At 44.3% G+C, this 25,446-nt stretch overlaps 2 protein-coding genes across 5 annotated transcripts in view; one reads left to right on the top strand and one right to left on the bottom strand.

Annotated features, from left to right (window-relative positions):
* The first annotated feature begins 8 nt into the window (after positions 1–8).
* Pdzd9 (PDZ domain containing 9) lies at positions 9–18,668 on the top strand. 4 transcript variants are annotated; one of them, XM_011241886.2, is made up of 5 exons: positions 9–270; positions 7,161–7,405; positions 9,012–9,191; positions 14,545–14,734; positions 17,209–18,668. In XM_011241886.2, exons 2-5 carry the CDS (start codon positions 7,375–7,377, stop codon positions 17,606–17,608), a joined length of 801 nt encoding a protein of 266 aa, XP_011240188.1. In that variant the 5' UTR covers positions 9–270; positions 7,161–7,374; the 3' UTR covers positions 17,609–18,668. The 4 variants fall into 4 exon arrangements, with proteins under 4 accessions (XP_011240188.1, XP_006508214.1, NP_001035226.1 ...); XM_006508151.4 differs by lacking the exon at positions 9–270 and having other exon boundaries at positions 7,190–7,405; positions 17,209–17,364; positions 17,693–18,284; NM_001040136.2 differs by lacking the exon at positions 9–270 and having other exon boundaries at positions 7,228–7,405; positions 17,209–18,275.
* Positions 18,048–25,446, bottom strand: part of Uqcrc2 (ubiquinol cytochrome c reductase core protein 2) — a 24,335-nt gene continuing 16,936 nt past the window's right edge. The window contains exons 11-14 of the mRNA NM_025899.2: positions 23,510–23,590; positions 21,394–21,470; positions 19,901–20,054; positions 18,048–18,550 (exon numbers count right to left, since the gene is read on the bottom strand). Of these exons, the coding sequence (NP_080175.1) occupies positions 18,467–18,550; positions 19,901–20,054; positions 21,394–21,470; positions 23,510–23,590 (396 nt within the window). The 3' untranslated portion in view covers positions 18,048–18,466. The remainder of the gene's footprint in view (positions 18,551–19,900; positions 20,055–21,393; positions 21,471–23,509; positions 23,591–25,446) is intronic.

The following is a 25,446-nucleotide window of genomic DNA, read 5'->3' as shown; positions in this document are numbered from 1 at the left end:
ACCCGGAAGCGAAACCGCGCGCCGGCCGGCGGCGCCCAGGACTGCCCTGCAGAGCCTTCCCGAGGGGGCGTCGGCTCAGCCCGGCGCTCGGGGCTGCTACGGTGGTTCGGGTCGGAGACCCCTGAGATCTTAAAGATTTGTCCAGTGAGAATTAGGTGCAGACTGTTCCAGAGACAAGGAAACAGTCACTGGGGAGAGAGAAAGTGGATGTCAGGTTCAGGGACCTGCAGAACGGCCCGTGTGACTAGAGAGTGAGTGGCAGGAGAAAAGGTAGGCAGAGGCCAGAGGTGGCATTCGGGGTGGGCACGCGCCTACGAATCCCAGCTCTCGGGAAGCGGAAGCTGGAAAGACACCAGTTCCATGACAACCTAGGCTAAACAGGGAGATCCTGTCTTTAAATTCACCAAATGTGTATTTGGATTTTGTTCCAGATGCAATGGGAAGGAACTGGAGGATTTTCGACCAGGATAGTGACATGACCTTATTTGGTTTGTGAAGATCTGTGGTATAAATAGATTATAATGGGGGGAGGGGCAGCGAATGTAGGGACACCAGAAATGGCCCCGCAGTCTAAGACAGAGAATTGTGGTTTTTAGTTATGGTAGTCAAGAAAGAGAAAAATGAGCAGATGTGTGTGTTTTGCAGACAGAAGGAAGAACTTGCTGATAACAGAGAAAGCGATGAAGAATAACCTGAAATGTTTGTTAGTTTGCCCCTACCAGGTGTTTAGTGATATTTACAGAGTAAGGTTGTGGGGAGAGCCTTAGATTTAGTGCATAAACAGGAAACAATAATATGAATTGTTATAATAACAGGATTTGTCTACGATTTTGCTACCCCCTGGAGGTTTCCTTCCACCGTGGCTCTCTGCTAAATCACCATTAACCCTGACTTTATATCCATCTCTTTCTTAGCACTCCATAGAGCAAATGGAGATGATTTTTCTACTTAAGTACCACCTAAGCTATCTCTAGAAAGACCTAGAAGAGCGACTTTTGTCTCTATTTTTGGGATGCCTACATGTCCACAAAACTCAGGAGGTTTCAAATTCCACCAAATCCAGCATCCTTTCGTAATGGGCACCAGTGCCACCACGTAGATTGGGGAAAATGGAGTTGATTGCTGGTCTAAAGACTTTTCAGCCCAAACATTGGTCTCTTGGGGCAAGTATTTTTTTAAAAGTGCATATTTAATTACATAATTTATTTTTCCTCTGCCATTGACACTGACTCAGGTAATTCATGTTTCCTGGGGATCCAGATAGAATGCCTATCAGTTGCTGCAGTAGCTCTTCCCTTTCTTGTTCTAAAGACTGGGGAAGTTCTAAGGAGCCATAGTTTTGGCTTTGTTGTTGTTGTTGTTGTTGTTTATGTTTGTTTGTTTTTTCAAGACAGGGTATAGCCCTGGTTGTCCTGGAACTCATTTTGTAGACCAGGCTGGCCTCGAACTCAGAAATCTGCCTGCCTGTGCCTTGCCTCCCAAGTGCTGGGATTAAAGGCGTGTGCCACCACCGCCCGGCTTAGTTTTGGCTTATCTGCTGTTTTGATTGTCCAGAATAAAAGGAGCTGTAACTATAACAGAGAGGATTCCTGACTAATACCCATTGATGTTCATAACTGATCAAGGCCAAATGTTGGAACAGTTTGCGACTGTTTTAACTCCAGCTCTGTGGGATGACGATACTTTAATTCTTGAGTTTGAAAAAAAAATGTATAAATTCTTCCTTTTACCCCAACAGTATTTACCAGGACATCTTGAAGTATATGTATTCTTCTATTCAAGATTCTAGACCTGTGATTAAAATGTGTGTGTGTGCATGTGTGTACATGTGTGTGTGTATGTATTCGTGTGTGCTTGCGTGGGTGTGTATGAGTGTATGTGTGTTAGAAGGATTAAAAAACATTCTCCATCCTTCTCCAGGGGTTTCGTATCATTGTAGATAACAGCGATTCACCTGGTCTTTTCCTACAAGTAAGACAGGCATAGTAATTAGGAGGCAAGCACAGTGCTCACACAGTTCCCACCACTTCCCATTTTAGCCGCACGCTCTGTTTGTCTCCAATCGCGCTGATAATTCAGAGTCCCATGTCTCTGCAGTAACAGGACAACACAGTTCCCTTCTCTACAGCTCTACCTACATTTTAACAGAAGCAAAACTGAGGGGCAATGAGGGGGTGGGGTGGGGGGAGAGCAAAATGATGGAGAAGTATGTGCTAATTCCAGCCCTGCTGCTAACTTGAACTGAGAAGTCCATGTCCTTGCTTTGAGCCTCTTTTTCCTCTCCTCCTGAACAGACCTTGTGTGCAGCAGAGGCATCTCATCACTCACCTGAGTAAACAGCTGGGATCTTTCTATTCGGAGATGAGCCACCATGCCCCTTACGGTGGAGAGTCCTTGGAGACCCAGAAGAACATAGACGGCCCCCAGGAGGGCTCTGTGCTGGCAGGCTAAAGACAGAAATAGCCATACGGTGGCTGTTAAAGGGATGAGACTGTGGCGTGCTTTCTTGTGATAGATGGTAGGACTCAGCTCGGAAGAAGCTGACTCCAGATGGGACTTCAGGGAAAACGGGAAGAAACCGTGCCATTACTCTGCACTTGAAGGAGCATCTTTGGCCTGACAGGATAATGAACACACTTCCTCTCTCAGTCAGGTTTACTGCGTGGGCCGAGAGAGTGGCAGCTATGTTGCATATTTGTGCCTGGGATTCTTAGGGTGGGAGAAGACAACAGTCAAATCCAGAGGTTAGCTTACACCCAGGGATCAAATGGCAATTTGTCTGGTAGGTTGGTTCTCGCAGAACTGTCTCCAAGATGAAAAGTTATTGATCGGTGGTGTGTAGGACATTTATTAGGGAGCTCTCTTAGGACCAATTCCTGTGGGGGGAAGGAAGGAAGTGGAATTAATCCGAAGTCAGCTACAGGCCCAGGAGGTTTTGACAGACTGATAGAGAGCTCTCAAGCTAGGGTGGGTGTTTGGAGTTCTGTCAGGACAAAGGGACTAAGTCTTCTAGTACCGACTAGGTATTAGGTGCTAGCTACCCCGGGAAGAGGACAAAGGGACTAAGTCTTCTAGTACCGACTAGGTATTAGGTGCTAGCTACCCCGGGAAGGGGGCATTGTCTTGGGGGAAAGCAGCTTATTCAGCCAAGGCTGGTTCATCAAGAAGACAGCAGAGGGCTGGGAGATGGCTCGGTCAGTAAGGTGCTTGCTGTACAAGCAGGAGGTCTTGCTTGGAACCCATGTGAGCCCAGGCACAGTGCCTATGACCCCCCCACACACACCCCCCACCCTCCACTGGGGAAATAGAGACAGGAGGATCCCTGTAGCCTGCTGACCAAATAGATAGTCTACACAAGTAAGGAAACATACATAAATGCCCTTAAAAGACTTCTATCAGATCACTCAACCTACAACCCTCTCCATAGCTGGGGACCAGTCCCTCTGCCCTGAGGGAGCGCCTGTATTACAAAGTGCATCTTGTAGTTTATTCTGTAACTTGGTTGTCATGAAGTGTGTAACCTGGTCGTCATAAAGTGTTTTGGGTTTTGGGTTTGAGGTTTCCTCAGTGTAGCCTTAACTGTCATGAAACTTGCTCTGTAGACCAGGCTGGGCTTGAGCTCAGAGACCCATCTGCCTCTGCCTCTTGAATGTTGGGGTCATTTAAAGGCAAGTGCCACCACCCTGGCCTTTTGACAGGATCTTAGGTAGACCAGGCTGGTATGGAATTTATACCCTGCCTCTGTCTTTCAAGAGCTGGGATGGCAGGTATGTGGTACCATGTCTGCCTAGTAAATTTTCAGTTCCTCGACATCTTCTAATAAAGTTGACTACAGGAAAAAGAACCACGTTGGTCCAGTGATTTGAATTCCCTTCATATCCCCCATTCTTGGGACATGCTTACCTGGATTTGACGAAACTCTCCTACTGTAATGAGATGCAAGCCAGAGAGATGGCTCAGTAGAAAAGTGCTTGCTTATGGGTCCTGAGGACCTGAGTTCAATGCTTAGGATCAGCATGGTCGAGGGAAAGAACCAACTCCTCTGACCTCTACATCCTGACCAGGACAATGCATGCTCATCTACACATGTCCATGTATACACACATAAATGTAATAAATCCTTTTATGAAATATAGCACTGGTTGGCCCAAATTTCACTGTATAGACAAGACTAGCCTCAAATTCACAAACACACCTGCTTTTGCCTCCTGAACACTGGAATTAAAGATGTGTGCCTACAGGAGCTGGAGAGATGGCTCAGCAGCTAAGAGCACTGACTGTTCTTCCGAAGATCCTGAGTTCAAATCCCAGCAACCACATGGTGGCTCACAACTATCTGTAATGAGATCTGATGCCCTCTTCTGGTGTGTCTGAAGACAGCTATGGTGTACTTATATATACTATAAAAAATAAATCTTAAAACAACAACAACAACAAAAAGATGTGTACCTACATATCAAACCAAGAAAAATTTTTTTGTAAAGCATATAGAAGGCTAGGTATAGGGACTATACCTGCAGTCCTTGTCTTTGGTAGGCTGAGGCAGGGGGACCACAAGTTCTTGGGCAGCACAGAGAGACTGTCTCAAAAAAGAAACAAAAAGCTTATTTCTTTTTATGGCTTAGTGCTCAATTTTGACTTGCTTCTTTTTGGGTCTGCAAGCATCTCCTGCAGGACCTGGGTGGCCCTCTTACTGGATGAGGGCACTGCCATCTTGAGGCAAATTGGAGCCTCTCATCACATCCTCCCACTCACCTATAATCCCTCTTAACCTGTTGTCAGAACCTCTCATGTGACGTATGTGCTGGGTAGCTTAGACCCTCATTTCTAGCTTTCAAGTTGCAGTTGTCACCCATGTCCTGTAAGACAGGCCTGTGATGCCCAGACGTTAGCTTAGTGCCAAGCACTGCTCCCTGTCCCTGTGGCAGCCGTTTGCTGTTTTTCTAGGGATTGCTACTGCTGACGACTCGTGGCCCAGTGAATGTTTTGTTTTGTGTCCAGGATCCATGTTAGTGCGTTTTCTTCCTCTGTTATGCCATACCATTTATAAAGAAATATTACGAATTTCAGAGTTTTCCCATCCCCAAAACTCCCTAAGTTCTCCTAAGGATTGGCCATCATTCCACTGGGTGGTCCAGATCCCGAATCGTTTCTTAGCATCTATACTCCAGGTTATCTCTAGCTCTTGATGCTGTGGGTTGGGTTCTCTAGGAAAGAGGTTGAGTTACAAGGAGTTATTAGAGACTGCTGTTGGTCCCCATATCTCTGGGTGGAGATAGAAAAGAAACAAAACTGAGCAGAGAAATCAGAGACTATAGAGTATCCATGGCAGGGCCACAGCTAGGCTTGCTGGGAGCCCTGTGATAACCCTGCACTGGCCACTAGCTGCTCAAGGGACATGGGGTCCTGAGCAAAAGGCCTTCGAGCAGCATCAGGAGATGGAGGAGAAGTTTACTTAGCTCTGAAAGGAAATCAGGAAAGCACAGCTCTTGAATTTTGTATCACACATTTCTTTTAGTCAGGACAACCCTAGTATCCACTCTAAAGCATTTTTCTACTCGAGAAGGAAAGATCACTGATGGGAATTATTCCCACATTTCTTTTTTTTTTTTTAAAGATTTATTTATTTATTATTATATGTAAGTACACTGTAGCTGTCTTCAGACACTCCAGAAGAGGGAGTCAGATCTCATTACGGATGGTTGTGAGCCACCATGTGGTTGCTGGGATTTGAACTCCGGACCTTCGGAAGAGCAGTCGGGTGCTCTTACCCACTGAGCCATCTCACCAGCCCTATTCCCACATTTCTAATCACTCTCTCCTGGCAGGAAGATGGAGATAAAGGGTGCACTTTGTGACAAAATATACTTGGCACCTGAATGGATTCCAGCCAAACTGGAAAAAGAAAAGGGTGGTCTATCAGAAGAAATGCAGCAGGAGGTTCCCTTTGCACAAAACCCTGCAGGAAGGGGTATAGCCAATGAAAATCCGTCCTGGTTTATTGTTTGGGCAGAGCTAGAGAAACAGAAGACTAAGCTGAGACCTACCCAGGCTCACCCTAAAAGTCTTGGCACAGCACCAGACTTTCAATAGGTGTTTGGTAACCATTTGTTACAGGACAGAGTGCCCCAGGGCAAGGTGGTTAATTTTTTCCTCCATCAGAGTGGTGATCCGCTTCATTATACTATTTTATCTTCTAAAATTTGTCTTCCATAATCTGTACTTTCCTAAAATTCTCTCCTTCATCTATGTTAAAAATACAATTTCCAAGCTGGTCAATGCTGGCACAAGCCTTTAATCCAGCACTTTAGAGACAGAGGCAGGTGGATCTCTATGAGTTTGAGTTTCAGGACAGCCAATGATACATTAAAACAAAACAAAACAAAACAAAACAAAACACAAAACCATGTCTCAAAGAAGAAGAGGGGGAGGAAGAGGAGAGGAAGGAGGAAGAGAGGAAGAAGAGGAGGGCAGAAGGAGAGAAAGAAAAGTTCTAGCCAGGCAGTGGTGTCTTGTGCCTTTAACCCCAGCACTTGGCAGGCAGAGGCAGTAGAGGCCTGGTCTACAGAGTGAGTTCCAGGACAGCCAGGGCTACACAGATTACACACAGTCTTGTGGGGAGTGGGGGATTAAAAAAAAAAAAAAAAAAAAAGGAAATTCAGTTTCCAGGAGGGTAAAGTTTCTGTCCATCTCGTCTACTTTCCTGTCCTCAGCATCCCCGCAAGCCACACCGTGGCTTCCAGTGGATTTTTGTTGTATGAGTGAATTGTGGGGGAGGAGGAATTATTTTTAGGAAATGAAAGGAAGCAATAATCTGTCTCTAATAGTGACTCACTGTTTTCAGGCCATTCTTGGCCCTTTCTCATGTAGAACACACATGAGTAAAGTACACTGGCACGGCAGTTAGAGCTGTTGATGTAACAACGTTTGAATACCACCATTCAGGGGATTCCGGGATCTTCTATAGTCTCCCAGCCTTGTTGCTCACATATGGAGGCCCTCTCCCCTCTATACTCTCACTCTGTCTCCAGTGTTTTCCCACAATGAATGAAGAGGCTTGTGTGAAGCTGGCACTCTGCTCATTCCTGCAGAAAAAAAGTTTTCCATATAATTTTCATACTCTACATTGGAGTAGTTTTCACTCTTGCCACATTTTCCAGGGTCTACTGAAGCCGTGTGGCAACTACGGGGCTGCCCAAAATCTGGGAAGCAGCCTTGCAGCGCCCCCTGGTGGCCATTCGAAGAGATGGACGGATCGAGGATTCCCCGTGGCCTGAGGTCCTCATCTGGGGTCTCGAGGATTCCAAACTGTTGGAAGTTGGGACAGATTCCAGCCTAGGCTTTGGGAGGATCAAGAGAGCCCTGCTCTGAGCAATGGAAAAGGGCTCTCTCAAAAGCAAAAATGGTAAACGGGGAAACAGGACGAGGGTGATGCCTTGGGTTCCAAGCCTTCCTAGATTTGCCTTTCCTGTAAAATGGGCAGTCAGCCACACGTCGGAGTCTCTCACCATTGTTTGTTGGAGATATAACTTTGCATGCAGTGCGATGTTCTTTTTTAGTGGACAGCTCTATGAGTTTCCACAAGTATGTAATACTCTTGACCACTACCACACTCAAACAAGAGAACATGTTCACTCCCCTTAATCGCCCTTTATTCACCCCCATTTCTTGTAGCTTTGTTGTTTTCTAGAAGTTTTTCCATGGACAGTGACTAAACATGGAACCATGTGTAAAGATATTTTTGAGTTAGTTCTTTCACTCTTCTCTCTTTAAACTTTTAAAATGATATTTTGTTGGGTGTATGGGGTTTCGGGGAGACCTTGTGTGAGTCCTCTCTTCCTACCGTGTGAGCCCCGGGGACTGAAGTCAGTTTGTCCAGCTTGACTGCCTTAACCAGATGAGCCGTCTCATCCATCCCACTGCTATTTTGTTTGTTTGTTTGTTTGAAATAAGATTACTTAATAAGTACATTTAACTTGTAAGCTTCAGTTCTCCAACTGAGGTTGTTGGAGTTATCCAACAAAGGTATCTGCTTTGAGAACTGCCGTGAGCCTCTTGAGTCCCTACCACTGGACACGGGAAGCTGAGAAGCCCATCTTAACAGTGATCCTGGAAATGCCCCAGACACACAGACTCGGCCGAGGCCTGGCGAATCTCAGAGCATCACTAGCCCTTGCAGAAGGAGCTGCGTGTGGTACAGAATGCTGTCTTTCCTCCCAGATGCTGTGTGGTTCCACCACTGCCCATTTCTACTGCCAGGCTGTGAGATGCTTGAGGGACTGCAGTCTGCTTTTACTTCTTCTCTCCATTCTGGGCTCCACACAGCAGCCAGGATGGTGATTTTATTCAAAACCATGACAACCTGAGATCATGTCCAGCTTAAATTGCTTCCAAGATTTCCTTAAGGTAGACCTGGATAGCAGCCCATCGCCGGGCCGTGGGCCTCCCCCACCTGCCAATGCTGCTCCAGGCAGCCCCACGAAGGCTGGTTTCCTCTTGCCTTAGACCCTTCTACCCCGCTGGTTGGTACTTTGACTCTGATTCATATTTACTCCTTCAGGGAAAGCTGGTCCCTGTCCCTATGTGAAATTTAGGTCCCTGTTGTGTTCAGAGCTCTCTGGACCTTTCTATTTAGCATCCAATTTGTGTTTACCTGGCTGACTGACAGCTGTGTCTTCTATGAGTCTGTAAGAGCCACAAGGGCAGTTAGCCCACCTGGGTCCCCATAGTTAATCCAGGGCCTGAGCACACTGCTTGTATCAGTAAACACTGTCAAGTGAATGGATGGTGGTAATGGTTTTATTAATGCTGTACTAGACCGTACAACAGCCCTTTACCTGTCCTGTTTAGCTTCCACATACTTTTCAACACTCATTTTCCCAAAGGGGAAACCGAAGACCAGGATGACTGCGACAGGGCTCCTGAAGTCTAGTTTCATGGCTCCGAAGCACCACTGCCATGCTGGTGTTGTCTTGATAAGTCACTGAAACAAATCCCCTTTGTTCTCTTAGAAAAAGAACAACTCTCCAAGGCCAAGGCGTCTGTAAGCAGCTTGAACAAAGTGATTCAGACCAAACTCACTGTGGGCAACCTGGGATTGGGCCTGGTCGTCATCCAGAATGGACCCTACCTCCAGATTAGCCACCTCATCAATAAAGGGGCCGCAGCCAGTGATGGAATCCTCCAGCCAGGTGACCGTGGTTCCCTTGTGCCTCCTTCCCACCTGCCTTCAGAGAGTCAGCCTGACCCTGAAGTCTTCCCATGGCCCAGTTGCCGCCACTCATATACTCCAGTCACACGATATCTATTTGGCTTTTAATGACACTCTGAGTAGGACATGTTCTTACTGTCGTCCTTTTGCGGCTGAGGAGACTAGAGCTTAGTGGTAGAATCTTCCTCGTCAGGTTCATTTTCATTCAGTGGCTCGGAGTCACCTCACCACCCTAGACTGTGCATGGAGACTTCTTTCCAGGGAAGTGCTAATCATAAGCTCACTAGTTGGAGCCTCGTCATGAGATTCTGTGTCACATTCAGGTATCAGTAATACCATATTTATATGCTGATTTAGATAACCAGTATGTCTTTGGAGACACGTGATCTCATTGCACCTTCTCAGCCCCCCTGGGGAGCATTCTGCACTGACCTACTATGCAAAGTATGCAGCCGCATAGGAGCTTGCCCTGGTTCTGGAATTTAACCCCTCCAAGCCTAAGGCTCTACCTCATCAAAATCACCTCACTTCTTAGGTCTCTGGGGGAACATGTTTTCTATCCAATGCAAGACATGGTTTTACCAGTGTTGGCTTTGGCCTCTGGTGCTGTGCCTAGGAGTCAAGGATGCATAGCAGGATGAGGGAAAACCACTTCAGGCTACTTGTTCTGAAATCAGGTCCAAGAACTGTCACCTTGTTGCCTTGTCAAAGTCACTTAGTATTTCAAGCCTCAGGGACCTCTTATCTAGATTGGGAGAGCCCCATCTTTGTTGTAGGTTGTTAGGATTTGGTAAAATGCTGTGAAGAGCTATGAAAACAAGAACTCTAGAAACATGCCAATTAGCTCTCATTCTCATGGCTTCTCTAGAGCTAGTTGTCTTTTAAAATTATTTTTTCTGCATGTATATGTGTGAGTGATATAGAGAGTGCCAGATTGGTGCTGGGGGGGTCTTTCTTTATCATATGTATCGAGGTGGAGTTTCTCATGTGAGCCTGGAGTCTGCAGGTGAGCTAATGTCACTAGCCAGTGTGCACTAGATTCCAGGTGGGCCGTCACATGCACCAGACATGTGCATGGGCACTGGGTACCTGAACTGTGGCCCTCTTGCTTGTCAGGCCCACTGAGCATTGCCTCGGCTCGAGCTGTCTTTGAACAATATGTGTATGGAAGAGAAGTGCTTCTAGATGGCAGGGGACGTAGGGTGGCAGGGGACTGGAGCAGGAGGTTGAGAGGTCACATCCGACCACATGCAGAAAACAGAGGACAAACTGGAGGTGGGGTGGGTCTATAAACTCTCGAAGGTCGCCCCGAGTGGCATAATTCCTCCAACAAGGCTCCAACAACTGGGAGACAAGTTGTTTAAATAACTGAGCCTAGGGGACATACTGGTTATCTAAATCAGCATATAAATATGGTATTACTGACACCTGAATGTGACACAGAATCTCATGACGAGGCTCCAACTAGTGAGCTCTCTGAGCTCTCTTTGAAAATTGTTTTAATGGTTAATTAGTGTGTGTGATCCTGTGCACACGAGTGTATGGCTGTGGAGTTCGGAGGGCATCAGAGCCCTTGGAGCTGGAGTTACAGGCAGTTGTGAGCTGTCTGACACAGGTGCTGGAAATAAACTCAGGTCCTCTGGAAAAGTCACAATTGCTCATAACACAGAGCTGTCTCTTCAGCCTTAAGTTCGATTTTTAATCCATTGTGACTTACCCACACTGTGACCCATTTATTGTGTCCACACCTAAGGAATGAACAGTGAATATCTTTCCCAGGTGTTATACAAACCATTTGCACTCCTGTTATTCAAAATGTCTGCAACATTCCTGGAATGTAGATAGTGGAGTTTGGGCACTTCAGGAAGTGAGATAATCTGTGGACTGTAGAGATAATTAGGGACTTCATGCTAGTCACCCCAGCATTTGGCAGGTGACTGCAGAAGGGTCAGGAGGCACTCCAGGGTGTCCTGGGCTACAGGAGCCCATGCCTGAAAAGACCTCCAAATACAAACCAAACTATGTATATATGTATATGTATATGTATATGTATATGTATATGTATATGTATATGTATATGTATATGTATATGATGTATATGTATATAATGTGATGTATATAATGTGTATATATATGTAATTGTGTGTGCATGTATGTATGTACATATATGGGGCAGGGGAAGCAAACCCAAATATAAGGATTGTGCTCAAAGGCCACATTTGAACCCATGACCTCCTATGAAATGAACCTCATACCATGTTACCAGTGGCCTAATGAGCAGAAGTGAGTTTTTTAAATTTTTAAAAAGATTTTTAATTTCAAAGAGTCTCTCTGTGCAGGGCTGGCTCTCCTGGAACGCAGTGAGATTTCAGTGCAGATATTTGGCTACCACATGTTTTCATGACCATCAGTTACCACTCAGTGTCTAGGTTTCAAAGTCTGCTTTTCCATGATTTTGACAGTGATCATGAGCTTCGCTGTCTTTGGCAGCTGCCTCCCTGTGATTTCTCACTCACACACACTAAAGTTCTTTGTCTTTGGTGTTTAATCTTGATTTGCTAATTTGATGCTGGCTTTCTGTGGCTGTTTGATACACAAAGCTTTAAGCTCTTACTATAGTTTTAACATATTATCATATTATCACAGTGTTGACAGTGAACATTAGCCATGCACTGGCTTCACTTATTCAGTTAGCCATACCCATGAATATGAATCATACCCATGGATTCATTTATTCATCTACATTTTCTTAATTCCTCTCCATGTGCAGGTCCTATGGTTGTTAACAGCGGAGAGCCAAAAACCAACCAACCAACCAAAAAACCAAAAACCACCAACCCCCAAAAATGTGATTGTAATCACACAAAGTGTGTACAACTTACATCCTAGATGGAACAGAGAAAAAGACCCATCTTCCAGTAGTGGTGTGGTTGCTGCACAGTTAATTTAAATACCTGCAATCTAAACAGGTCTATACAGTGTCTTTCCTACAGTCTATTAAAGTAGAAAAAAGTTCATGATGAAGTTGGTGTTCATCAGGACTAAATTGGTATCTATGAAAGGCGTTATCTGTCTCCTGACAACAATCACATTCATACCCTGACACATTTGGTTTAAAGCCAGAATAGTCAGGGAATTCAGCTGTTTATTTTCTTTCCTCCTGATAGAAGTCACTCTCTTACAACATAATTAAGCAGTGGGGACACCAAGCTGTAGTTTTTAGCTATAAACACCCCTTTTAACATCAGGCGCACTGCTCATTCTAAGAGGGTAAGTTTGTTACTGTAATTAACCTCAGAGGAAGAGCAGCTGTTTCATACTGAGCAGCCTGAAGGTAGGTAGCTCTGAGAGAAGCCTTGCTGAATTCTTTTTTTTTTTTTTTTTCTGAGACAGGATTTCTCTGTGTATCCCTGGCTGTCCTGGAACTCACTCTGTAGACCAGGCTGGTCTCGAACTCAGAAATCCACCTGCCTCAAGTGCTGGGATTAAAGGCATGTGCCACCACGCCCCGGCCACCTTGCTGAATTCTGAAGTTAGCTTCAGGACATGCTTCTGTTTATGTCTTGCTTTTTGAGACAGTCTCACCACGTAGATCAGGCTGGCCTTGAACCTTCCATCTTCCTGCCTCAGCCTTCTGAGTACTGGTTTTACAAGGATGCATGACTGTGTCCAGCTCAGCATGTGGCTGGTTTTATTCTCATCTACTTCTCAAATTCAATGTAGGAGGATCCCTCAGACTTCCTAGAACAGGATCTGGCACTAGAGAAATGTGACCCTGGCAACGCTTGGACACCAGCTCAGGATCAGTGTAATTCCTGATTGGGATACAGTAACGCATCATCAGTCTCCTGACCCTTCTCTCCAAACTTGGGCTTCAGTGTCTTGGAATGAAGGTTATTGGGGGCTCCTAGCTTCACACACAGACGGGGCAATACAGGAACGAAGATACTACAGATACTGAGGGGACCAGAGACACAGAGAAGCTGGGATCGGATGGCTGTACTCACTTTAATGGAGGGTACTGCCTTTGTACTGCACGAGGAGGATGAGGAGGAGTTAGCCAGTCTCAGTAGGAGGCCTATGTAAATGAGCAGTGTCAGGTTGCAGTTATCCAAGATGAGAAAGCTGTAGTTGCTAGTTTTTGCACACTGGTCAACACGTTCATACTTGGAGCAAAGGAAGGCTTTGGCATGCTTCTGAGCTTCATCTGGGGAAGGCTTTGCCAGTTCCATGGGTATTGGGGTCCTTGACATGGCCTTGCCCATGCCAATGATACCCTCAAGACTTGATCTGCTCTCCACTGAGAAGCACTGAAAATTAAAAATGTCCCCAGTGTGAATCTGTCCTTTAAGAGCAAACTTTCTGCACTCCTCCTTATAGGCTTTGCTGGATATTAATACCCATGCTCCTTATTATAAGCAACAGGAAACCATTGCTAAGGCACATGGTTTAGGGCAATGTCTGACAGAATTGCCAGAAAATCTGGAGAACCAGGCTGGGAAAATGGGGAGAGAGCAAAGGGTGCAGAGATCTGGATACTGCTGTCATCCCAATGCAGGTTTAGTGACTCAGGCAGGAATGCTTGGTGACCAGGTCCAGTTTACAGGTCTTCATGGTGGCTGGAGGGAGCAGGCAGTGGGGTGGTTAAGTCCATACAAGTGAATAACTCATTCTCTTAGCTTTCATTTTGTGGAATTGGGAGTTTGTTGTTGAGATATAGACCTCTTTCCACCTGCTGGACACTCAGAAGTTCTTTGGTCAACAATCATGATTCCCCGTGCCACCTGTGGTCCTGTCCTGAGTCTTTTGAACCAATTCTAGTGGGCTATGCTTAGGAGGTGGAGGCAAGAGTGGCATAGGTTTCGGTTCCTTGGAATCAACAGATGTTCTGCATACGTATATCACAAGCATAATTAATACAAGCCAATTAATGTATCATACAGTTATTTGCTCAATTTAATTTAGGAAGGGGCAGAAAATTTAAACAGAAGCCTTGTGCTTATAGCCTATTTGCTGTGGAGGGCCTGGTAATCCCACACAGGCAGAATGGAAAGTGGTTTCTCTCTATTAGTAACAGCACTTATTTCTCTATGCTTATGGTTTGGAGTTTAGCCTCTGTGTAGCTAAGAACTTCAGAAATGTCCTCCGAATACTATTAGACAGCTACTTAGAAACTTAAGTTATCTTTATCATGCTAAGAACACTCATGGCAGAAGAGAGTGTTTGCTTTGGTCATGATGAACTCACATATGAACCCTTAAAATATTTCAGTAAAGTTCCTGATCAGTACAGCTCTTTTCAAGCCATTATTTCATCTGCTTTCCCTTCTATAGGTGATGTTCTGATTAGTGTTGGACATGCCAATGTGTTAGGATATACGCTCCGTGAATTTTTAAAGCTTTTGCAAAATATCACCATAGGGACAGTGCTACAAATTAAGGCTTACCGAGGCTTTCTTGAAATACCCCAGGAATGGCAAGATGTGTATGATTTGATCCCCGAGACCAAATTTCCAATCCCACAGTAAGTAGTTTACTTTAGGACAATGTTATGAAACGCAGGCCTGTGAGGCACAACGTTCTGATTTAATGTGAGAATTATCAAATGGTAACAGCTATGGGAGGAGGGTTTGGTGACACTGCCAGGGCTTAGTGAATGACATTCTTCTACAAAGGACATTCTGCAGGACGTCATATGAGGGAGTGTTATAAAGGCAACTCAGTTTAGAAAATGAATCAGCAGTCATTAATGGGCACTCTGTGCCCAAGTCTCTCTGCACTGTGCCAATGCAGTCTGTCTAGCCCGAAAACATAGGTTAAGATGGGACTGGGTGGCTTAGTGGGTGAAGTGCTTGCTGTAAAAGTATGAGGCGTTGCATCTGTACTCGGCACCCATGTAAAAGCTGAGTGTGTGGAACACACCTAACTCCAGCGGCAGCAGGGCAGACAAGAGGACCCCTAGAGCTTGGTGGTCAGCAGTCAGTTGAGTCCAACTGGTGAGCTGCAGGTTCAATGAGACCCTTTCTCAGAAAGGTGGAGCATGATAGAGGAAGATACCTGCTTGTCAAGCTGACCACCACAGGCGCATGCGCACAGTGCTGAGAGTTCTACTTCCTCTTTTCTCTCTTGCAGTAACTTTCTGAATAACATTTTTACCTGTCTAGTTAGGGTTTCTATTACTGTGATAAAACACCATGACCAAAAGAAATCTGTAGAGGAAAGGGTTTATTTTGCTTCCACATTGTAGTCTATCATTCAAATGAAGTCAGGGGAGGAACTGGAGAATGTGAGGAATGCTGCTAACTGGCTTTCTAGAACCACCTACCCAGGGGTGGCACCCCCCACATAGGGCTGAGCCCACCCATACCATCCATTAAGGCAATACTCCAGATATGCCTACAGACCAAGGTTATGGAGATATTTTCTCGACTAAGATTCCCTCTTTCCAGGTATGTCTAAGTTAGTGTCAAGTTGATGAAACCCAACCAGCACAATGCCCTTTACAAGCCTCTGCCTTCTTTTTTTTTCCCCTTTGGTTTTTTGAGACAAGGTTTCTCTGTGTAGCCCTGGCTATCCTGGAACTCACTTTGTAGACCAGACTGGCCTTGAACTCAGAAATCTGCCGGCCTCTGCCTCCTGAGTGCTGGGATTAAAGGCGTGCGCCACCACACCTGGCTAAGCCTCTGCCTTCTTAGTAAACAGTTCCTTCTGTCCTCATTTGATGAAAAAGCTGTTAGAGCTCTCCATTTCCTCAGGAGACACACATCCCAGGCACTTCAATTCAGGCAGTATCTTTGATTTCTCCTGAAAAATGAGATGGAACTGTGTTCCCATGTGGTGATGGCACAGGCTGGAGTGGGAAAGCAGCTGCCCCCTTCAGATGTAATATAGTATAATATAAATATATAAATAACAGTAGGGTCAAATAATTTAAGGCAGGATTTATATTTATGGTTGAGAAAAAAATTAAAAGGCGCTTTAAAATGAGTCTTTAACAAACATCCTTGCAGCTCAAATGCTATTTCTAAAAGAGAAAACTCCCCAGTACTTGGGAGGAGGAGGTAGTTAGATATGAGTGTCTGAAACCAGGGGATGGGCTAGCTGTGTTCTAAAGGACGGTGGGGAGGCTGTGGGTCTCCTGTGTGTGTGTGTACTGTATGTGGGGAATAGGTTGGGTGCGCAGCCTCTGGAATGAACTAGAAAGTACTAACCTGATTTCATTTGAGTATATTTGTTTGTAATTTATGAGTTAAAGAAAAGTTATAAAATGTATTAGGGGACTTTAAATGTTAAGAACTGACTATCTACAGGTCCAGTTTCAGCAAATTTGACAATTTCATTTGATATCCTTGGGCACCAGCATACATGTAACCAATATATATACATGCAGGTAAAACACTCATACACATAAAATAATAAATTTGCAAGTATTCAAACATCAAGAATCCATTTCATTAACACAATGATGCAGAAAGTAATGGAGGTAGTTTGTGCTTTTAGATTTTCTCAAAAGAGAAAGTTTTTTTTAAAAAGATTTATCTATTTTTTATGTATATGCATACACCATAGCTATCTTCAGACACACCAGAAGAAAGCATTAGATCCCATTACAAATGGTTGTGAGCCCCCCACCTGGTTGCTGGGAACTGAACTCAAGACCTCCTGAAGAGCAGTCAGTGCTCTTAACCGCTGAGCCATCTCTCCAGCCCAAGAACAATGGTTTTAATTGTGTCTCTGTGTATGTGTATGTGTGTGTGTGTGTGTGTGTGTGTGTGTGTGTGTGTGTGTGAGTACAGTGTCCACAGAGGCCAGAAGAGAGAGTAGGGTCCTCTGGAACTAGAGTTACAGGCAGTTGTGAGTTGCCCAATGTGGGTCATGTTTCTAGCCCCAAATAATTTTTTTTTTTAAACTTGTGGGACAAATAGTTTGTAAGATCTTCTATAAGGGAATCTACCCGTTAAGACAGTAAGAAGACATTGTATTCACTCTTCATTTCAGCACACCAAAGAAAACGGAGCCGGCAAGAGAGTCTCTTGTAAAGGATGACCATGAAGAGGCGGTTTTAGATAAAAAGCTCAAGTATTACAGGTACCCTCGGTCAGTCTGGAATCACCCCGTAAGGACACCGATCTCCATCTCCACAGAATGGCACGGGTATGAAAAGAAGGAGCGCACTATTAGTGTTGGCAGAGACATTAACTCGGATGTAGTCATTCACAAGGATGACAAGAAGGAACTGAGGGCCCCTTCTCCATACTGGGCAATGGTGGAGCAAGACAGAGCCATCTCCTCCTCGTCCTCCTCCACTGCCAATTCTTCCTCCTCAGATGCCTTCTGGCTGGAGGATTATGCACAGGTTGAGGAGGGCAATGGTAAACAGGTATCAAAGTTTGGTTAGGTATTGGTTTGCAAATCTGTGGCCATAGAACTTTTTATTTTTAAACATCCCATTTTTATGCCTTACCATGGTGTTGATTTGTAGATTTCCTACACGGATGACCTGCTCTCCTCCGACTACAGAAAAGCCTTCTTCCACTAGCAGCTCGGGACTTGCTGTGGTCTCACAGGCAGGCTCTGCAGACCTGTTCTCAGAGCCCAGCATCACTTGCTCAGATTTTACAGTGTCACTAGAGGAACCTGCCCAATCATCAGAATGGCTGAACATTTGTCTTGTAAGGTACCGTTTTCCTTGAGGTTTTAGACTAGTTGTTTACATTACAACCCCTGCCCCCACCCTCTCAGTGATACTTTTACTGGGAATGTCAGGACTGAAACAAGCAAGGAAGAGACAGAAGGAGTCAGACACAAATGAAGGAACCAGCTGAGAGGATGTTCTTCAGAAACGCAGGTTTACTGTACATGGGGCAAAATCCAGGCTGTTCAAGTGTTAAAGTTGTTTTTATTTTAAAAAGCCACCAGTAATAATCTGGAATTTTTACTTTTAAAGCTGCTTAGCCTCAATTTTAACAGTTTCTGAAATTTCTTAATTGATGTAATTGGCGAACTCAAAAATTACTCTATTATTGTTTTCCTTAAAGCATTTAATAAATACTTGCTGACTGCTTAGAAAGAATGCAAGAAGAACATTTACACACAATGCTTTATTGACACTAGGACAGCTGGGAGTCACTATGCTTTTAAGTTTTTTTTTTTTTTACTTCATTGAGAAAATGTTGAATTAACATTAATTAATTATTAAGAGACCTGACTTTGATGTGCTTGCTGGTCTGGGCTGAGCTTTAAATACACGCATGTGTTATAACTCGTCGAGAAAAGGCGTATGTCCCAAGTTTCCACTCGCTGCCATTGACTTCTTGCCAGAAACAAACTTTTTTGCAGCCTTAAATAAAACACAGAGAGTTAAATAATGTTATCACCAAATAGATAAACCATATATTTAGAGTTTATGGACAAGCCATTCTAAGACAGCAATTCTGTAATACAGCCTCATGAGCCAATTAACTGTGAGATAGTCGGTGTTTACTCTGAATGTGAACAGCATCACATGTGCAACTAAGCAAACAGAAGGTCTCCAGATGAGAACCCCGCTGCCATTCAAAACCAGGAAGAATGGCCACTGGTAGGCTGCACTTTGTTTTGTATCACAATGGTAAAAGGCCTGGATTAATCAAAATGCTGTCATCGTTAACATATTTATTGTGGAAGAGGGGCTGTGGTGGTGGTACTGAGAGACCATGTAGTCCAGGCTGCTTGAAACTCCCCATCTTCTCTCTTTAGCCTCCAGAACACCGGGCTGCTCCAGGCATCTGTTACCATGCCGGGCTGTTCTGGTATTTTCTCCATGTCATTATTTCAAAACCTAAGGTTATGTTGAGTATAATAGCACAGGGCAGGACTATGTAGAACAAGAGCTCTTATGTTATCCCAGGCTAGCTTTTCTGATGCAAGAGAGAAGGTGGTAGAGGCGGGTAAGCGAGGATTCACACAGCCCTTACACATAAGTTTACTTTTTAGATGCTATCAGAATGAATTCTGGGCCAACTGAGATGCACGCAGGGGGAGTATCTAAAACCAGACTTGACTCTACCCCACTGTCACCACACAATGGTGAGAGGATGGTTAAGACACTTACAGTAAGGTGGGGAGGGTCTTTACTGTAGAAGCACCACTGACGGTAGATTTACAGCAGGCTTCACTTTATTAGTATTCAAACAACTCAATCTTTTTTTTTTTTTTTTTTTTTTTGGTGTTTCGAGACAAGGTGTAGCCCCTGCTGTTCTGTAACTCACTCTGTACACTTCCAACTCAGAGATGCACCTGCCTCTACCACCACTACCTGGATGTAACAAACAACTTGGATCTTGTAGGAAATAATGCTATTTAAGACGGGTGAGGAAACTAGCAAGAGAAGGTCTTAGGTTGGCAGAATGTGGACACTGTAAGCGTGTGCATGGAAAAGGACTGGCTCGGGGCTTCTTGGGTTGAGAAGGAGCAGTAAGTGGCCATGAAACTTGGGAAGTCACTCATCTGCCTGACCTCCAAGAGTTTAAAATGGTTCAAGATGGGCATCTGCTTGACTGGGGAAGACACATACACCCAAGTTGCTAGGGAAGCTGTTTGTAGATGGTGGGAAAGACTCTCTGCACCAACACAGGCCCCAAGGAAGCTTATGCAGTTATTCTGAAAGTGGCTCACCAGCTCTAAGCTGAAATGGATCTCATCTGCTTACCTTTACAACATCAGCATCAGCCACGGAGTCAATCTGTTGAAGGACGGTAGAAGGTGGCATATAAGAACCTGCAGCTAGAGCCTGTGACCCAATTTCACTCAGGAAGCCCTCTGACGTCTCCACAGACATTAGATATCCAGCTTTTAGCTTGTTCCTGTCCAATAAAAGGCAGATGTCAGTTTTATTTCCCCCTCTCCTCCATCCCCCGCCTGTCCCCAACAGCAAGACAGTAAATGTATTTCAAACAGGCTGTAGGCCTTACTTCAGCAATGCAGCTCTACTTGGAAGGTGCCAATATAAAACAGTTCTCAACACTCAACAGGTTGTCCTTTGATTTTGGAGTAGAGCTTAAGACTTTAAAGGTGAGTTTTAATCATGAAGCAGCTTTTAATTTATGAACTCACTATGGCTGGCTTTAAACTCAGATCTGCCTGCCTCTTTTTCCTGAGTGCTAGGATTAAAAGTGTGTACCTCCATGTCCAGTTATGATTATATTTTTTAATTTTCCAGGTATTTCTTTTTCCTTTGTTTATGTACATTTGAGTTTTGCCTACATGAGGGAGTCGGATCCCCTGTAACAGGAGTTACAGACAGCTGAGCTGTGGTGCTGGGAATTGAACTTCAGTCCTCTGAAAGAGCAGCCAGAGCTTTTAACAACTGAACCATCTCTCCAGTCTCCTTTCTAGGCATTTCTCTCTCTCTCTTTTTTTTTTGAGACAGGGTTTCTCTCAATCTGTAGACCAGGCTGACCTCAAACTTAAGAGATCCACCTGCCTCTACCTCTTGAGTGCTGAGATTAAAGGTGTGTACTACACCACTGGGGCAGGTATCTCTTTCTCTTCCCTCTCCCTCTCTCTCTCCCTCTCCCCTCCTTCTCCCCTCCTTCTCCTCTCCCCTCCCTCTCTTCTCCCTCTCCTCACACCTTTAATCCCAGCACTTGGGAGGCAAAGGCAGGCAGATTTCTGAGTTCTAGGCCAGCCTGGTCTACAAAGTGAGTTCCAGGACAGCCAGGGCTACACAGAGAAACCCTGTCTCGGAAAACAAAAAACAAAAAACAACATTAAGTAGGAAAACAAGGGTTATTTCTGTAGAGATGGGATTAGAACCCATGTCCTGTACATATATGGCAGTCTCTACCACTGAACACAGCCTTTCCTTTCCTTGTTAATACTGTTCTTTACTTTTTAATTCTAATGAGCATATAGTATTTTTTTTAATTTTTAAAATTTTATTTACTTTGGTGTTCCACCTCCATATATGCCTGTGGGAGATTGTAAGATCTCCCAGAAGTGGGGATTATAGACAGTTGTAAACTGCCATGTGCATGCTAGGATTCGAACCTTGGTCCTTTGGGAGAGCAACCAGTGCTCTTAACCACTGAGCCGTTTCTTCAGCCTGAGCATATAGTTTTTGTTTTTTGTTTGTTTGTTTTTTAAATCAGCTTTTAAATAACTGAACTATGAAATACATAATATACAAACATAGAAACTTACTTGGCAGCTTGGACATCTGCACTGGAAAGGTTTCCTTGAGCAACTGCTTTGACTTGGTTGTAGGCAGCATTGATAACCTAGGGCACACAAGTAAAAAGTCATCAGTGGCCGGAGCCTGGGTCTCCTGAGGTAATCAACGTTCCTGTACTGAGGCAAAAACACAACAGCAAGTTCTAGTGTTCATGGGGAATTCTGTGGTCACTATGTGCACCATGTAGCTGGTGGTGCTACTCTGAGAGGTCACACAGCATTTAGGATATAACCTAGTAACAGTCACTCGTGCTGGGCCTGGAGGGATTCAGCTGGTTCTGCTCCTGGTCCTGTTTTCTGCATCTCAATCCAGACGAAGAGAGGAGCTGTCTCTGTGACTTCTACCATCACACCCTCCTTACCATGAGAAAGTGAAACTGAGAGACAAAATAAAGCCTTTTCCTTTAAACGCTGACGTCGCAGTACTGAGAATGAAGCTGCACTTATATACACCTATGTGATGTACAATGATAAAACCAAAAGTATCCACCAAGCTTCTTACAAATCTCTGCATAGGGCCGAGACTGGAAGAAAATGGTGCCTCTTCCTTGAGGAAGATGGAAGAGACTCCATGTTACTAGGAATACACACAAACACAGCTAACCTGGAAGGCTTGCGCATCAGAGTTCGGTAATTAAAAGAGAAATTGAGAGAATCCCAAGTTTCACTGATGTGGCTACTTGGTACATATTTGTAGAACAAACAAATTAGGATTTTCTCCACCTCAGTCCTGGCGTCTTTCTGGACTTGTGGCTTATTGTTCTGTATAATGACCTAAAATCTAAGACTTTGATTTTCTTTCCATAATTGTTATCCACTTCCATGGCCACGATCCCAGTCTTGAACAAGGCAGAACTGCCTAAGGTTAGACAGTCCCCTCAAAGTCTCCAATTCCAAAGCCCAGCCTCACTCTAGTCACATCCCTAACCTCCGCTTTAGTAAGATCTCTAACGCCTCCACTGTTCACTTCCTCCAGCCTGTTGCTCCAAGCCCCAGTGCCTTCGAAAACTGGCCCACACTCCTCAGTCATCCTTCAGTAATTCCTGTCAATCTTTTCAACTACTTCCTATCTTCTTCCTTGTTCTAACTTGCCCGCTTTCAGGACTCTGACCTGGCATGAGTCCTTCTACCCACCTCCTTCATTTTCCTGTCAGGGGAGTGAATGCCAATGAAGAAAACTTATAACCCAAACCTGGATGATTCTCCTATGAGAATCCAGGGTCACTATTAAAGGAGACCCAGACACTGCTGCAGACCCATTCTCTGCTTCTAGCCATTCACTTCTCAAGTCTCTTACTTTCAAGTTTCTCTTTCTCTCATGTGTGACTCAGCATTGCCTCAGCATTGGCTTTTGTTGCTGAACTAAAATGCCTGTGTTCTAGATTAGACTTGCTCCTTCTTTCTCAAACTTGAACCATTTATCATTTTCTAAATCCTGTATTTGCTGAATCTATCTTCAACTTAAAACTTTCAGTATATACTGCTCGCCCTCTTCCAGCCTCCTCTTTACAGGCTAAGCTCCTCTTTCCACCAACCTCTCATTCCTTTGCACTCAATACCGTTTTCTCTTGCTTTCCTGTTCCCTCCACACCTCCAAACTGTGTTGCTGCCCAGAACCTCAGCTGAGTTTCTTCTCCTTCTCTCTGTGTGTGTTTCTGAGATAAAGATTCATGCATCCCAGAACTCATTATGTAGCATTTGATCTTCCTGCCTCCTACCTGGTACCAGAAATATGCCACCACACCCAGTTTGTATGACAATGTTGACTAAATCCAGGGCCCCACACATTACAAGGAAGCACTCTATCATCTCTACAAGAAAGCCTACAAATACGCATCCTGGACTTGACCTCTCCGGGGTTCTGAAATACAGATGTCAGAATCACATATTTAAGAAGAACCAAAGTGTGCATTTCCCCTTTCTGTAAGCATAATATACACTTCGTGAAGTTTTTCAAGTAACAGATAATTCAATTATATCAGACCATAAAGATCTATGACAAAGCATGGCACTTAGATATTTCCCATTTAACTAAAACCATAGCAATGGGAAAAAAGCTTCAGAAGGTAATGAATTAGTAACTTACCTCTCCAGCAGCTGCAGCCTGGGAAATAGTGTAAATTCCAAAGAGCCCAGAGTCTGAGTAACTGGCATTAAATGCAGAAACCTGAAATATAATGGAACTTCACTGTATAGTATTTTTTCAGGTAGACGAGATCACAATTTCTCAAGATTATTTGGATAAAAATTATAATATAAACAAAACACAGTAATTTACTCAATTCTGGCAAGGGCTGAAATGTTCTGCAGATTATCTCTTCAGAACGACAAAGTTTAGAGGATTTCGTGTCATTTAAACCCTCCTCTTTATTGGGCTTTTCGAAGCTTCTCTTGATGAGTAAGCACACACGTAACTGCAGCATACAGTGACAGAGATGTGGGCTGCAGCCGGACAGACTGCATTTCTTTATTTTGCTGTTGGTACCATCTGGCTCACCAATTTGCTTGCACTTCCATAAACTAAAGGCAAAGGGCTAGACACAGATTTGGCCTAGTAGCTATAGCCAGCTAAGGTAGCAAGAAATTTAGCTCATAACAGCTAGGGTGAGTCAAGTTCCAAACTCCTGAGGTGGACCTTGAATGCACAGAGTATCTCCTAAGCTGTTAAAAGATAAAAGGTTTTCAGGGTTTTGTTTTGTTTTGTTTTGTTTCAAGACAGTGTTTCTCTGTATAGCCCCAGCTGTTCTAAAACTCTGTAGACAAAGCTGGCCTTGAACTCAGAGATCCACTTACGTCCCAAGTGCTGGGGTCAAAAGCATGTACCACCACCACTCAACTGATTTAACTGATTTTTAGATTCTTTTTAAAAATAATTTCCTTATTTTTATTTCTTATGCATTGGAGTTTTGCCTGTATGAGGTGTCGAATTCCCTGGAACTGGTGTAACAGACAGTTGTGAGCTGCCATGTGGGTGCTGGAAGTTGAACCTCAGTTCTCTGGAAGAGAAGCCAGCAGTGCTCTTAACCACTGAGCCGTCTCTCCAGCCCTGATTTTCAGGTTCTTGAAACAGATTTATGAATTCATGTCTCTGTGAATACAGCCTGAAAAGTCCACATTTCAGACTCCTGTTCTAGAGGATTCTTATGCACAGTGAAGTTGAAGAATCACTGGTTTAACCGGGTGGTGGCGGCACATGCCTTTGATCCCAAGTATATTTCTGTCTGTCTTTTTCTTTCTGAGACAGGATGCTATGTAGTCTGGGCTAGCCTCAAACTCATTACTCCTACGTAGGGGTGCTGAGCTCCTAACACTACTGTCTCAACCTTGCATGCTCTAGGATTACAGATGTGAACCATCATTCTCAGCTCATGTATTGTCTTTTAAAGACAGACTAAAGTAAGTAATTATAAATACTTGGTTGACATCTCACATTTTCTTTTTCCTTCTCAGTTGACGCAGGGTCTTGTTATGTAGTGCAGGCTAGCCTTGAACTCCTGATGTTCCCTGCTTCACCTTCCAAGTGCTGAGATTACAAGAGTATGCCACCGTGACTGGTTGATATTTCACACATTCCTGATACAAATATCACATTTTGAAAACATTTTCCCATCACAAAAGCATCAAAAGTTTACATAGGCATGGTGGCACACACTTGTAATCCTATCATTTGGGAGGTAGAGGCAAGAATATTAGGTGATCACAGCCATTTTCAGCCATAGCAAGTTTTGAGACCAATCTGGAACATATGAGACCTTGTCTCAAACAACCATCACCACCACCCAAAAGTTAATATGAGGCTAGTTTTTTAAAACAGTATACACATGCACACATGCACGCACGCATGCGCATGCTTACACACACACACACACACACACACACACCTCTCTCTCTCTCTCTCTCTCTCTCTCTCTCTCTGTGTACACTCTATTTGCATGTATGCTTGCATAACAGAAGAGGGCATAAGAGTCTAAAGAGTCTATTCTAGATGGTTGTGAGCCACCATGGCTGCTGGGAATTGAACTC

The sequence above is a fragment of the Mus musculus genome, chromosome 7 (genome assembly GCF_000001635.26).
Source record: "Mus musculus strain C57BL/6J chromosome 7, GRCm38.p6 C57BL/6J".
NCBI classification, from domain to species: Eukaryota; Metazoa; Chordata; class Mammalia; order Rodentia; family Muridae; genus Mus; species Mus musculus.
This window is presented reverse-complemented; position numbering and strand designations above follow the sequence as displayed.